This window comes from Orycteropus afer, unplaced genomic scaffold (assembly GCF_000298275.1).
Source record: "Orycteropus afer afer isolate SDZICR_OR568_19922 unplaced genomic scaffold, OryAfe1.0 scaffold00145, whole genome shotgun sequence".
In the NCBI taxonomy this organism is placed as follows: domain Eukaryota; kingdom Metazoa; phylum Chordata; class Mammalia; order Tubulidentata; family Orycteropodidae; genus Orycteropus; species Orycteropus afer.
The window spans coordinates 7,419,080-7,434,157 of record NW_006921732.1 but is presented as its reverse complement, the minus strand read 5'-3'; the positions used below and the strand labels follow the sequence as shown (position 1 = coordinate 7,434,157).

Here is a 15,078-nt window from a genome sequence, read left to right as displayed (position 1 = left end):
GGTAAATTGTAGTCAATGTCATGAGACAAAGTGTATGTGAACTGCTGTATGGAAAGTGAATTTGCTCTGTAAACTTTCACCCAAATCACAATAAAAGAAAACAAATAAAATCAGGGTCCTCTGGAAAGAGGATTGTCTTCCTGCTCACATAGGAGCTGTTTTTTCCAGTCTTAGTTCCCCCAGGTGTGTGGACTAGGCTGGAGACAGCAGCTTGGAAGAAGGGCCTTAGAGGCCATGCCATTGTCATCTAACACATGATTGGACAGGTAGGGAAATTGAGACCCAGAGTGGGAATGGACTCGTGGGTCCATTGGACCATTGGACTAGTGGGCTTTATGATTGCCAGGCCCATGTGTAAGGTGTCTGGTTTCAGAATCCAGAACCCTCCTCCCTGCTCTGGTGGGGGCGTTCTGTCTCATGCACCTGTCACAGCCCCAGCATGCTGTCAGCCTTGGTGAGTGTCGGGGTTTCAGTTTGGGTTTTGTGCTTTAAAAGAAAACTCACACGAGACGTTTTGCTGAGTGCCTTAATGGATCTCTAACTTGAAGCTAGAAACCACAGGGAGAGGCTGATTCCTAGCAACCCAGAAAGGCCTGGCTCCAGGAGGTCAGGTTTGAGCAGGTCTTTGAATAATAAAGCTAGTAATCATTTATTGAACACCTGCTGTATGCTTCACAGTGTGCTGGCTTGGAGATGGGAAAAGTAGCCCCTGCTTTTGAGACACAGGAGAATTGGGGTGGTCCACTTTAACCGTGATGGGTACTTTGATAGGTGTAGAGTGTGGGGGGTCCCTTGGATTGGTTTTGTGAGGTAGAATTATTCATGAGCCTGTCCCAGTCTCTTAACCCTTTTGTTGCTCTGTAACCCTGACTGTTGCTTTTCGTTTTTTTCTTCATACTTTACTGCCCTTTTAAAAGTTTTCCATTATGAGCACATGTTTGATTCATAATCAGAAGGTAACAGCAATGACTGTCATAACTAAGGACACAAATTTAAATGCCGCAGACTACTTAATTTTGCTGCTAGTGAAGCCTTTAAATGATGAAAGCTGTCTCCTCAGCTTCCTGCCACTTTAGTCACTGCTAACAATATGGCCTTCCATTGCTGTTCTTCTCCTGCTGAGGAAACCTGGTGGCCCAATGCTTAAACTGATAGACTGCTGACTGAAAGGTCTGTGGTTCGAACCCATCAGCTGCTCCATGGGAGAAAGATGAGATAGTCTACTTCCATAAAGATCTCAGCATTAGAAACCCTGTGGTGCAGTTCTTTGCTGTCCTGTAGGGTTACTGTGAGTTGGGATCAACTGGATGGCAATAGGTTTAGTTTTGGTTACTGGCACCCTTACATTCAAAGAGCTGTGGACCATTTACCTACCCTGGTTACTGGAACCATTGACTCACTCTTGTTTTCACAGGAGAACAAGATCTTAGAATGAGAGAGCCTCAAAAGTCCAACAGTGGTCACAGCTGAAGTTTTCACTTAAAAGTTTGTTTTTTAAATTGTAACATATCTGTATGATATATCCCTAATATACAAAGCTCTTATTTATCACTAAGGATAAAAGTCAGATACTTACATAGCAAAGGGTATGAATGTTTAGGCATAAAAGTAGATCTATAAATATCCAGGAAACAATTTCAAAAGGGAGTGATCCAAAAAGTAAGTTGAAATACCAGAGAAATATTATTTTGTAACTACCAAATTACCACACGTTGATTTAATACCTGTTACTAAGTTGATCAGAGTCCCTGAATGATATAAAAGGTTAGTATGACTGCTAACCAAAAGGTTGGTGGTGCAAGTCCACCCAGAGGTGCCGTGGAAGGAAAACCTGGCCGTCTGCTTCCCAAGAATCAGCTATTGAAAACTTACGGAGCACAATCCTGCTCTGAGAACTGTGGGCCACTATGAGTCTGAATCGATTCTAGGACAACTGGGTTAATTTGGTTAAATAATGCTATGTCTATTGGACTTACAAAAAATCATGTTTTCTATGACCATTTAATGAGAGAAAAAAGGGGGCTCATGACATTATTTAGCAAAATACAGTGAACAATTTTCTTTTTACTTCCCCTTTTAAAGTTTTTATAATAGGGAAATGTTTTATAGTAATAAATACTAATTTTAAAAATCAAGTTGATGAAGTTTTCCATATTTCTTTAAAATCAAAGATTTTAGGAAGCATTGAGTTTATGTTGATGGTAGGGGGATAATTTGGAAAAGAATAGCAATAAAGGTTCTACAACATGAACATTATAATCATTATCCCTGAATTTTACATGGAGAAATTGTTGAACTGGAAAAAAACCAAAAACATTGTTTCTAGACTGAAGGCTAAGTAGGTCTAGACTCTGAGGAGGAAGAATGGAAAAGGTGTCATGTTGAGCCTACTGCCCACATACATGTTTGTGTCATCTGTAAAGTGGAGCTGCTTGTGCCTACTCAGAATGTCACATGGGAGTCCAGAGGGAGAAGGGTGTGAAAGACCTTGGTACATTTCTGAGCTATCAGGCAAGATAGTGCCCTCCATCCAGCACCTTCTCACACCATATTCAGGGAGCTCCATCTTTCTCATCCTCAACACAAGAAAATCAAGGTGCCATACTTCCCAAATAAAACCCTTAGTGTGAGAGAGGGTTTTGTTTTCTCAAATTCATTACCTATTGACATCCCCTTCTAATCACTGTCATTTGTCTATCCACCAAACTTGACTGGTGGACTTGAACCTAGGGCATGAGTTATTGGGAAAAGAGACCATGTCCTGGAATGGTGCCTCCACTTTGGAAAGATGTCAATTCTCCTCCAGACTTACATATAAGAACTTTTTTCTTCTTTTGGTGGGGAGGTGCCTTTTATAAATGACAGGAAGTTTATAGGGATAAATAGAAAACTGAGGGCAATAATAAGTAAAATGTATTGTAAGACTGGCGATTAGATGGAATGTTAGAGACTTGCTGTTGTTAGGTGCCCTGGAGCTGATTTTGACTTATAACGACCTCATGCAACAGAGTAGAACTGCTTCACAGTGTTTCCTGAGCTATAATCTTTCCTGGAGAAGGATATCATCCTTTGTAAAGTAGAGAGTCACTGAAAAAGGGGAAGATCCTCAACAAGATAGATTGACACAGTGGCTGCGACAATGGGCTCAAGCATAACAAGGATTGTGAGGGTGCAGGACTGGGCAGTGTTTTGTTCTGTTGTACATGGGGTCTCTATGAGTTGCAGCCCACTTGACAGCACCTAACAATATTAACAAGTCTTTATGAGACCAGATCACCAGGTCTTTCTTTTGTCCCTCTGAGTGGCTGGGTGAGTTTGAACTGCCAACCTTTCGGTTAACAGCCAGACCACCAGGGCTCCTTCTGTTAGAGACACGGTGTAGAATGAAAAAGTTCAGCAACAGCCCCAAGCGTTTATAAGAATGTTGTCTCTGATAAAGACGTTTCAAATGAGTGGGGGAAAATTACACTGGGGAGGTTGACTAGTTCCTGAAGATTAAAGAGTTAAGTAGAAAACCAATCTCTGACAAAACTTGAAGAAAATGTAGGTGGATATTTTCCTCCCCCTTTTTTTTTTTTTTAAAAAAAAAAAAACATTTTCTATTACTACTGCCAAGGAGTAATTGTTAGCTGTAAATTACAGAAAGTTGCATTTTCACTGAACCACTGACCACAAACAAACAACCATGCAGTTAATGGATAACCTGGCGGATTCCCCCAGGCGGCCCGGCCCTTATCCCGATAATGCTGGGGAAGAAGGGGTGAGGCCTGGCCTGGTGGGGCAGGGCTAGTGTGGCTCTCTTTCTGAGTGGGGCTGTGGCCTCCAACCTGGGCCTCTCAGCTTTCTGCTGGGGTGGGGAGACCGAGATTACGTGATGTTTGGGGATACTTGGAATTTGTAAACACATTAGACATGTTTAGATGGATGGATGGTTGGTGGAATTGCTCTAATTACAGAGAGGGTTGTTTTCTACAGACAGAATGATTTTCAAAAGTGATACAGTGGTGAGTGCACCCTCCACTCCCATTCTCTTTACCTGGGGTCTCTGAAACCCAGGCAAAAATAGTTAATTGCTTGACTAGAAACTGAAAGGTTGGCAGTTCATACCCTCCCAAGAAAGGCCTGGCAATCTGCTTCCAAATAATCAGCCATTGAAAAATCTCTGGAGCCAGAGCTGTACTGTGCACATGTGGGGTCGCCGTGAATTGGAACCGACTTGATGACAGCTGGTTTTGGTTTGTTGTGTTGTGTGTGCTCCAGACTGTGTCCTTCTTGTCTCCAGATTCATAGTTTTCGTGGGTTACAAAACAGCCCATTCCATCATTTCATCCTCCATAACGTGGCAGGAAAGTGGAACAATACTGTCCCCAGTTTTAAAAGGAAACTAACTCAGGGAGACCAAGGGTCTTGCCCACAGTCAGCCCACGTGTACGCCTTCATTCCTTCAATCTTTGCTGTATACTGTGTGTTAGTGGGATCCACACTTGCCTTGTTTCCTTCCATCCAAGTTGGAAGCTAGGGGTTCTGGTCCATGTTTGATGGCCGAGGCAAAGGAAGAAGTGACTTCTTCAGGGTGGAGACGCGAGGCTGTGATTACAACAGAAAGAAGAGGCACTCTGTTTCCTGACCCTGAGGGTCTCACACCTGTCCCAGAGAGCTAGCTGAATGGTAGGAAATGACTGAGGATTGAGTTTTAAATTCTCAGTCGTGGTGGGCTAGGACACTAAGATTGGGGTGGTATTTCTGCAGGAAGAGCATCTGAAGTTACAGAATCAGTGGAGCAGAGCAGGGACCACACCAGGCCTCTGTAGACTGTCAGGGCCTGAGCATCCCTCAGCCTCACCTGCCTGTGTGAGTACGGGGCCAGGCACAGACACGCCGACTGCATGAACGGGTTGGACACAGATTGTCTGGAAGGAGGCCAGACCTTGGAGAGCAACGTCTGTTCACCCTGGGGAGGCTTTTGTTGAGGCAGATGCACCAGGTAAATGTCGAAATAGCAGCATTTAAAAAGAAAAGTAACGACAGACTCCCGTCGTGCAGGCCAGCCTCATCTCCTACAGGAACACCCAGGGTTCTGAGGGGATCAAGCACATGCCTGGCCCTCCGTCACCCCTTTAGGGGTGTTCAAGATGGAACTGTCTGTGTATTCATTGTGCACAGGACATTGATCTACTCTATACAGGAGTCCCTGGGTGGTGCAAACAGTTAAGCACTTGGCTGATAAAGATTAGAGGTTTGAATCCACCTTCAAGTCAGAAGCCACTTGATGGCAATTGTTTTATTTTTGCTCTGTACAGTGTGTGCTGGCCTCTTGGAGAAGGCCAAATGGATGATTTAAAAATCATGTCACTTGCCCTCAGTGAGCTTAATAAAGTAGGCAGTTAGAAAAGACATGTGCCTTACAACAATAATCTGTCTACCACCACCATTGCTGTTGCCTCATTTCCAGTTAATGGTGACCCAACGTGTGTCAGAGTACAGCTGTGCTCAATAGGGTTTTCAGTGGCTGATTTTCTGGAAGTTGAGCAGCAGGCCTTTTTTTCAGTGTGCCTCTGGATAGATTTGAACCTCCAACCTTTTGATTAGCATGTAGCACTACTCTGCACTGTTCTAAGTGCCTCTTTTTTGGTATGCTACTTTTCTTAACAATTGAATCACTACTGTTAGATTATTATTAACTAAAGTTTATCATTTACATTAGCATTCTCTGGGCCATGAAGTTCTGTGGGTCTTGACAAATGCAATGTCATGTGTCCACTGTGACAGAACCCGACAGAAGAGTTTCACTCCCCTAAACATGCCTTGTGCTCCATAGATTCATCCCTCCTCCTCCCCTGGGCCCCTGGAAACCTCTGATCTTTTTACCATCTGTATCTTTGTGCAAAGTATTTTTGATACTTCATCTCATGCTGTGCTCACAGCCACCCTAAAAATAGAAGTTTCTTCCCCTTTTAGAGATGTGGAAATGGAGGCTCAGTGAGTTTATCATGTCCAATACGTGGCACACCTGGGAATCAAATCCAAGTCTGATTTTTAAGCCTGCATCAGTACCATCTCAGTAGCTAGATGACTGTCATCTGGGGCACCTGGGAAGGCTCTGAGGAGGAGGTGGGCCAATTGGAAAGTCCAAGGATGGGTTGGAACTTCATGCCTCTGGTTGTGGATTTGGCTTCTAACCCTCCACCTTCCTGTCTCCACAGAGCGCAGCAGCCGCCCCAAGCCCTGTGCTTGGCAACATTCCCCCCAATGATGGGATGCCGGGAGGCCCCATCCCACCGGGTTTCTTTCAGGTATGTGCTAGCCTAGTGCTGTGCTTGTCCTTTCACTCCTGGCAGTTGGGAGGGAATAGTTCAGTTTGCCATGGTCTAAATGCAGTTGGTTTACACCAGTTCAGCCCCTTCCCATCCTTCTCTCCACTTCTTCCAAAAATGGGGCTGAGGAGAAGAGATGGAAAAGCTGCCTCCCGCACGTGTGGCGTCATGTCTGCTAGAGTTTGTTTTCTTCATACTAGCTTCGTTGTCACGACACCGTCTGCCCCTGGGTGGGGAAGATTTAGGGGGCTGCTTCCAAGTCCATGTTGAGCTGTCTTTTAACAAAAAGCTTTTTTTTTTTTTAACCCCCCCCCAAAAAAAAAAAAACAACAACCAACTAACTGTTCTTTGTTTCTGTTTTGTTGCTTCTGTCCTTGTCATTGTTTACTTTGCCTGTCCAAACTACAAACCTTAGGCATAATCTAGAAAAACAAAAACCCACCATCCTGGCAGGTCTTGGAATCCTTTCCCTCTGGTTAACCACTTGATTCTTTCCGAGTGTGATCACAGACGGCGTCCCACAAGATCTGTGCCCGCTCCGTGCCCGCCATGGGCAGAAACAGAGCCCACGTGGGTTGAGAGCCTGGCCTTCTCCTGGATGCATGTGAAATTGGGCACTCGGTTTTGTCAGGGTTGGGTGCAGTTGCCAGCCCCTCTCCACCTCCTTCTCTGACTCTACCTTCCTCTCCTTGTGGCTTATTTGGTAGAAGACAAATCAAGTCTAGGAAATGCCATCTTGGAGAAGTATCTACGTGCTGAGATGGAAGGAACTTCTATGAGGAAGTTCTCAATGGCTAACATGTCTCATTCTTCAACCTGGTCCTTAGCTGAGAATCCACCATGATCCCCTACCCCTTTTGAAAGGTTGGCACTCTCAGATAAAAAGAATATGGAAAGAGTTGTTGGTAGAAAAGTGAGCAAAGGTGTTTTGCTTATTTTTTCAGAGCTGGGACTTTTGGAACAAAGTTCTAGGTAGCTTTGCTCAGTGCAAGCCAGGATTAATACCTATGCATGCCCAGCAGTAAGGCAGGTACCCTGGGAAGTTAGGGGCTCCCTCGCAGTGGTGGTATTCGACCTACAATGTTGACAAGTGTCTTTCAGGGAGGTTAAGGGGATTTAACCTGAGTGGGAGCATTTTGTTTGATGTTAATACCCTGGAGAGGGTTAGGACATGCTGCACCAAGAAGGAATCAGGGAAGCTTGGGGGTGCTTGCCTAAAACACAGGATGGCAGTGGGAGAAGTGAGAGGGAGGCAGGAATGGCAGCTCAGGGCATTGGTGGCCACATGTGCGTCTGTATGCGATCTTAGCATGCTGCCGATTCTGGGGCCCTTGCCACAGGTAGAAGTGAGCACAACCTTAGAATTAAAAGGGTGTGAAGCTGCGGGTCAGGTGAGATCAGGCATATCCTGGATCTCAGCTCTGAATAAGGCCACAGGTATCAGGAAGAGGGACCAGACTCTCATAAGAGAATAAGACCTTTAGATCCCTGGAAACTCATGGACCTAGAAAGGTAGGAGCTAGGCATACTACTGCTTTTTCCCCAGAAGGGAATCCAAGGAGCTGCTTTGTGAGAGCATCAACCTATGCCAAGGGGCAGCCATTTTCCAGACCACTGCAGATGGGGGAATTCTTTCCCAGGCTCACTGTATTCTCAGCCTTGAGGCCATGTATGCCCTTGATAGAGTACAGGTGGGCCTCACCTGTATGTATCTTTATTGAGGCTGCTTGCTAGTACCTGAGGTGGACAATAGCCAGTTGTGGGTTTTGGTTTTTTTTTTTTTAAATAGGCCATTGATTTCTGTTTGGTCCGGAGCTAGGGCAAGGCACATGTCGGCCTGATACGTGGGTAGTTCCCAACTTCCTGCTTTGCTGTAATTGTCCATGGTTAAGGCCTAATTCCAGACATACTTCTTGGGCCCTCCCCTGTGACGTTCTAGGGCATGTGGTCAGAAAGCCCAGGCTGATTTCTGTCCTTATTTAGTCACCACTAGCCACCATCAAACCAAGGTAGCTTTTGGACCCTCTAGGCTTGAGGTCATCTCTGTTTCTGTCAGGGCCAGGCATCAAAAGCCAGCTGGGTCATCCATCAGGGAACTGTATGCCCTGGGCTTTGCTTCCTTGGAGTCTTTGGGCCACTTTTTGGGTATCATTTCCCCATCAGTCAGATGAAGGAGGATGGGCAGACCAAGCACTCAACCTATTCGTTCCCAGCCGTGATGCTGAACTGCTCAGGTTAGGTCATTGCCGAGGGGAAAAAGTATGTCACTGGAAGGGAGGTGGTGGCTGCCCATTTCCGGAGCAGGCCAGCTCACACCAGGAATATTAGGCATTGATTGCCAACCTTGCCCCTCACTTATCTTGCAGGTGACCACTCTAATATTAGAAAGGAAATGGAGATGGTATCGAGGGCTTTATCTGCTGCCAACAATTGTACTTCTTCCCCTCCTTGGACACAACCTAAGCAGGCAGCCCAGCTCTCCCACATGAGGGGCTTTGCACTGAGGATTCGTCCTGGGGTTGCTGGGCTAGTTCTGGCCAGTTTCAAGGTGGCTGGCCTACTTTTCAGGTCAGGACTCTACTCCCAGTTCTAAATTCAGAAGCCGTGGGGGCTTCCAAGGTGGGTAGGAGGGAGCAGCTGGCCACCCCCATCCAGACCCCTCAGAAAGCCTCACACAAGACTTCCTTCCTCTGGCCTCTGCCTGCTGGGCTCAAAAGGTTCTACCGTCCATCCACTTGGCTCTGACTTCTTGATTTTTCTTATTTGGTATCTGTATTGTGGAGGTAGCTCGTGCCTGTCTGATCCTGTGGCAGGAGATGTGTCTGGTAGCAGGTTGAGGGCTGGTAGGGAGGTGACTTGGGAACTGAGCTGACTACATCTCACTAATGAGGAACATTGTAGGGTTCTGGTAGAATCTAGCAAGTGCATTCTAATTCTGTGTGCTGCTTGTAAAAGACTGCCCTCATCTTGGCAGCCCTGGCACATGACAGGTACTGGGAACCCAGTGGATGTTGGAACTGAGTTTATTTGTGTTGCTCCCATTATCAGGAGAGGAGCCTGGCCAGCCTCAGAGCACTCTAGATCCGGCTTTCTGACTACCAAACCCACTGCCATTGAGTTGATTCCAACTCACAGCAATCCTACAGGACAGAATAGAACTACCCCCGTAAGTTTCCATCTTTATGGAATCAGACGGTCTCCTCTTTCTCTCACAGAGCAGCTGGTGGGTTTTAAACCGCTGACCTTTGGGTTAGCAGCTGAATGCTTTAACCACGGTGCCATCAGAGCTTCTCATTCTGCCAAGGGAGGGGTCTCATATGAAGCCAGCTTAGAGAGTCCAGTGGTGGTGTTCAGGAGTGAGAACATAAGCTTATTCTAGGTCCCTGCTTAGCTGCACACTTGCTATGAGTGACTTTGGGGCAAGTTGTACCCCATCTCTGGGCCCCTGTTTTATCCCTAGTAGGTGGAGAAGGCTGGACCACATGGCCTGTGAGGGCCCTTCCAACTTTGATTTTCTGCTTTGGATCCAGATGGAATTTACATAATCAAGCAGTGGCATTTTTTTCCATGCAGCTTAACTCAGTTGGGCTGCACATCTGGCAAACCCACTTTGGCCTTGGCCAGGCCTACTGGTCTGGGTGGGTTCTTGGCCCTAAGGTGGGCCTTGGGGGGGAATACTGTCCAATGAGGATTTCTAGTTCAGAGCTAGAGAATTGCAGGAGGGCAGGGGTCATAGAGAACAGAGCATTGGGTACAGGCTGTTTTTGTTCTTGTTTTGTTTTTAAATTCCAATAATTGTTTTTAGTTATGTAGTGTTTTCAAACATGCAGCTGATTTTCCTTTTGCTCAGTGTTTCTGAAGAGGAGGCATAGCAGAGTGGAAACATGAGACTCAAAAAGGTGAACAACCTGTCCAAAGTGATCCTTCCACAACTGTCAGAAATCCAAATGTAGATTCCCATCTGGTTGGCTAGAAGAAGAAGGGTGACTATAGAGAACAAGAGAGAGGGAGGTATAGTGGAGGGAGGGAGAGAAGCCATAGTCTTCTTGTTTCAAAAATAGCAATTAAGTTTCCATTCAAATGCCAGCCCTGATTGGTTTCTGCTCAGAGCACTGTGCTGAGGATGATTTTAAAGCTGTGTTTAGGCTCAACAGATAGTGATTGACCATGTCAAGCAACATGGACCTGACAGTGGAAATACATGTTCTTTGTGTTTGCCAACTCTGATTCTAGTCTAGACTCCTTAGTTATAGTGTTGGAAATGAAGGTCTGGAAGAGACAGTAAGCTGGGGCTAGTGACAGTCCACAACCACCTATGGTTTGCAGGGCTTGGGGTTTGGCTCTAGGCTAGAACTGAACCAACTGTAGTCTGACCATAGGCAAACCCAGCCTACCAGAAAGACCAGCAGGTAAACTCATGCCCTTAAGCAGGACAGAGGGGAAATTAGAAAGGGCTTCCTGGAGATGGTGCAGTCCTGCCTGAGATGGTGTCTAGAATTGAGTGGGTGACAGGTGGGAGATGAGACTGGAGAGATTGCAGGGTAGGCATTGAGGGGATCTGGTTGCAATGAGTGGGCTTCATCCAGTGAGCAGTGGGCAGCCACTGAAGTACCCAGGGCTGGATAATGCTTTGGCCAGATCTGTGTTCTGGAACAGTTACTCTGCAACTGCACCATTTGCTTTGTGGAGGCAGGGACTTGAGTACTGCAGTTGGTTGGTGCTCAGGAAGCAGCCGACCTTAGTGGTGTGTGGACAGTGGCATTTCAGAAGCCCAGCAATAGTCATAGGGCTGAAGACTGCACCCTCTCTGGAAATACAAGTCATAGCAGGGAGGTCCCAGATTCCTTTGTCAAAACCTAAGCCCAGCCTGCTCTGAACATCCTGGATATACTTTCTGGCATGGTGCGGGATGGTAGAAATTGACCACCCCCCACCCCCAGGGAGTCTACCCACCTTGGAAAGAGGCTGAGGTCTTGCCGCAGAGAAACCGTTCCTGGTGGGTACAGGAGAAGGAACAAATGAGAAATGGTGTAGAAAATAAGAGGGACACCCCTACACACATATACACACAAGACCTTACATCTCTCCTGTTGAGATAATAGGGAACACTTTTCTCTGCTTGTTTTTGCTGGGGTTTTTGGAGAGAAGCAGTGTCTGGAGGGTTCTGGTAACTGTCTTGAAGTACCTGAAGTTCTGTGGTGTAGCAGGTACTCAGACCTGCCTCTGTGAGGCTTCAGCCCTTCATCCTTGAGAGAAATGAAGGAGGCCAGTTTGAGTCTTGGTACAAAAGGCATTTCTACCATCCACAAGCTTAGGGAGCTCTGGTAGCGTAGTGCCTAAGGCATTTGACTGCTAACCAGAAGGCTGGCAGATCAAACCCACCAGCCACTCCTCGGAAGGAAGGAAGGTTGGGCAATCTACTTCCGTAGTGATACTGTCTCGGAAACCCAAGGAGGGGTCACTATGAGTCAGGCCCAACTTGATGGCATATAACAACAACAACAACCATCCACAAACTTAATGATCTTCAACACTGGAGATGACCCAGCAGAGAACAGATGCCCAGTAGTGAGCCTTGGAGAGGGGTGATGTGATGCTGTCTGGGGAGGACCAAAGCCCAGTAAACAAGAAAATGATGGTAGCAGCAACTCAGGCAGTTCCTGAGAGCTGGCCGAGTGCTGTCCACTTCCTGCCTTCCTGTCCAGCGGCACACAGGGAGCACAGAGTGAGCTGACGTTCCTCCTGCCAGAAAGCTGCTATAACAGGAAAGTTTCTGTGCTGGGGAGGGCAAGTTGGGGGCTAGAGGAGACTCAGGAAGAATAAAAGCACCTTGTCTTTGTAGATTTTCCAAAGCCTTTTCCTAATGAGGACTTGAGGGGTGTTGATGGGGGCGGGGGACCAGGATCCCCATTCAATAGACTGAGAGGCTGAGGCCAGCCAAGTGCAGGAGCTGGATGGAGCCTAAACATTGTGAGACCTGGCCAGCTGGCTTGATCAGACATGATCTGTAAGGGAGCAGTGGCCTCTTACTCATCTGGTTCTCATGGGCAGGCAAGAGGAGGCAGCCAGAACCCTGCCCTGGAGGGGCTCACAGTTGGTGGAAAAGGCAGTATGTGATGCAGTGGGGCATGCCATGGTCCCTGGGAGCAGGCAAAGGGAGCAGCTAGCCTGGCCCGGGGGGCTGTCTGGGAAGGCTTCCTGAGGTGCCGACATTTGAGCTGAGGCTTGAGGCATGAGAAGGCAGCTGCCAGTGAGTGGGGAAGGGCAGGAGGGGGAGTGTGCCAGACGAGCGAGTGAGTGTGCCAGGGCATGGATGTGAAAGGGCATGCTTAGGATGGCAGAAGGCCTCGATGGCTGGGTCGGCGTATGGGGGATAGATCCAGGAGGAAGGCAGGGCTAGGCCGAAGTGAGCTGTGAATAGATGCACTGAGAGCTTTAATTTAAAGACACAGGGAGCGGTGGAAGGTTCCTAAGAATAACATGGTCCCAGGAAGAGCACCTGTGGCCTGGAGGGACCAGCTTGGGGCAAGCTGGCCAGTGTAGAGTCTTGGCTGTGTTCCTTTTGGGAGATGACCAAAGCCTTAACTGAGGTAGTGACAGGGTATGGCTGAGAGCAGGGGCTGGTAGCCTGTGGGATGGGTGTTGGAGCTGAGAAAGATGCTGGTAGATTGGTCCCTGAGGTGAGGAAGAAGCCAGAGAGTGGTCAGTGAGATGGGTGGTGACTTATCCTCTCCTCTACACAGGCAGCCATAGGGGTCCTGTGGCTGCCCAATACAGCCTGCCCTGGCCACGTGCTCTCAGGCCAGAAAGTGGAACTGAAAGTGGAACTGCCCAACCCCTCTCAGACTTACTGGCAGAAGCACTTTCCAGATCAGAAAATGGGTTCTCTTCTATAATTTCATTTGACTCTGCAAGGTAGGCCAAAAGCTGATAGCATTCCTGCTGTATAGATGACCAGACCCAGACTTAGCAAAGCCTAGAGAGTTGCAAGCCTAGACAGGAAGGTGGGCTCGGTCTGCCACTTCTTGAGGAACCCTCAGTCTTTTGGGATGTGGATCCCCTCCCCTCTCAGGGTTGCTCTCTGGCCCCTGCCCCTGTCCTATCTGCTCCCCTGTAGGCTGAGGGGATTTGACAGATGCGTTGAGGAGGTGGACAGAGGATGGAGGTGTGGTATCAGGGGTGAGTGTGCTGGTCCCTCCAGGGGACAGACGCGCCCTTCCCCACCCACCCCCTCACCCTGCTGTCTGCTTCCAGACTGACAGAAGGCAGGGTCACCCCTGCTGAGAAGGATTAGAGCAGAGGCGGGGCACCCCAACTGCTGGGCTCCAGGCCACAGTTGGAGGTGGGGAACTGCTGCTGTTCCCCACCCCCAGCCCCCACCTGTTCTAAACTGACTTGGCTCTGGAATTGGCAGCCCCCTCCTTTGGTGATTGAATGAAGCCAGCAGCAGGTTTTAAGCCGAGAAGAAGACCCCTGCCCTGGGAGTTGGATGCCCTGGGTATGAATTCCAACCCTGCTGCCAAATTACTGTATGTCCTTACGGAGCCATCCTGCTCTCTGTGGGCCTTACTTGGCTCATCCATCAAATGGAGGGGGGCTCGAGAGTATTACAAACCCCTGGCCACTCTGAAATGCTTGTCCCCTTCTCTGTGGACATGCACTCAGACATCCCCCTCACAATAGCCTGGGCAGGAGCTGGGGAGAAAGCCTTTTTTTCTTGCCAGCACCACCTCCACAAAGGTCAGGCTATGCTCCTCGCCCTGCCCAGCAGTCAGCCTGGTGCCTAGTGTCTGTCCAGCAGCAGATGACCTGTACTGGGGCTCCTAGCAACCGTGGACAAAAGGTTACTCCTGATGTGCCAAGCTGCCTCAGCCACTGGCTCGGTCTGCACCCTCCCTCCTAAAAACAGAAGAAAGAAAAAAAGTTGTGGCCTTGGCTGGCGCATGTGCATGTGTATGGACACGCTTGTGTCTGCACACTACAGCCACCTCCTCCTCCCTCTCCCCAGAACGTGAACTCCACATGTAACGCCGTAACTCTCCCTGATGAAATGGAAAGTTGAACATAAATCAGTGTCTGCTGCCCGGTTAGCTGTGCATCAGCAGTCGGTGCCTTGGAGATTTGCTCTGTAACAAAGCACCCAGTGGCTCCATGGGCCTCGACTGCCCCCTAACGCGGAGTCAGCCTGACACTGGGGAGCCTGACACTCCTGGCCCTGTCTCTCCATCCCTTTTGGTTGGCACTGTCACAGACCACCCCCACCTCAGCCCTCTTGGCTCCCCTTTGAAAGGAGAGTCTTGGGAAGAACCTATGGACCCCAGAGGCCTGAGTGATAGTCATATTGCTGCCCCTCACTCCCTGGGGGACCCTAACAGTTGCATCCCTTTTCTGGGGCTCTGGGGCTCCCGGCTGAGCTGTGAACAGACGCCTAAGCTCTGACTTTTATGGATCTGATACTGGAAGGATTGGTGTCAGCGACCGCCTTCACCTCTCGTTTATTAAGAGCTTGGGCTGGTCTATCCTTTTCCCCTTTTGGACCTGGGTTTTTGCTTTGGGTTCCTCTTAGAATTCAATTTTTTTTCACATGTGTCTGAGAGCAGTTCTGCCGCCTGTTAGCTGTCCCAAGCACCGAGGCCCTGTCTGTCTGTCTTCCCCAGCCCCCATCCTGCAGCCTCTCCCGGTGGGGAGCCCCTGTGGGCATGGGGAGGTGTTTTTGTTTTGTCTCTTTATAGTTGGCAGAAGGGGAGACTCTCCTCTGCCCCTG

General features: G+C 48.3%; 1 protein-coding gene across 1 annotated transcript in view; it reads left to right on the top strand.

Annotated features, from left to right (window-relative positions):
* Nucleotides 1–15,078, top strand: part of SSBP3 (single stranded DNA binding protein 3) — a 200,698-nt gene that overhangs the window by 137,438 nt on the left and 48,182 nt on the right. Inside the window, exon 5 of the mRNA XM_007945938.2 lies at nt 6,204–6,293. Within this exon, the coding sequence (XP_007944129.1) occupies nt 6,204–6,293 (90 nt within the window). The remainder of the gene's footprint in view (nt 1–6,203; nt 6,294–15,078) is intronic.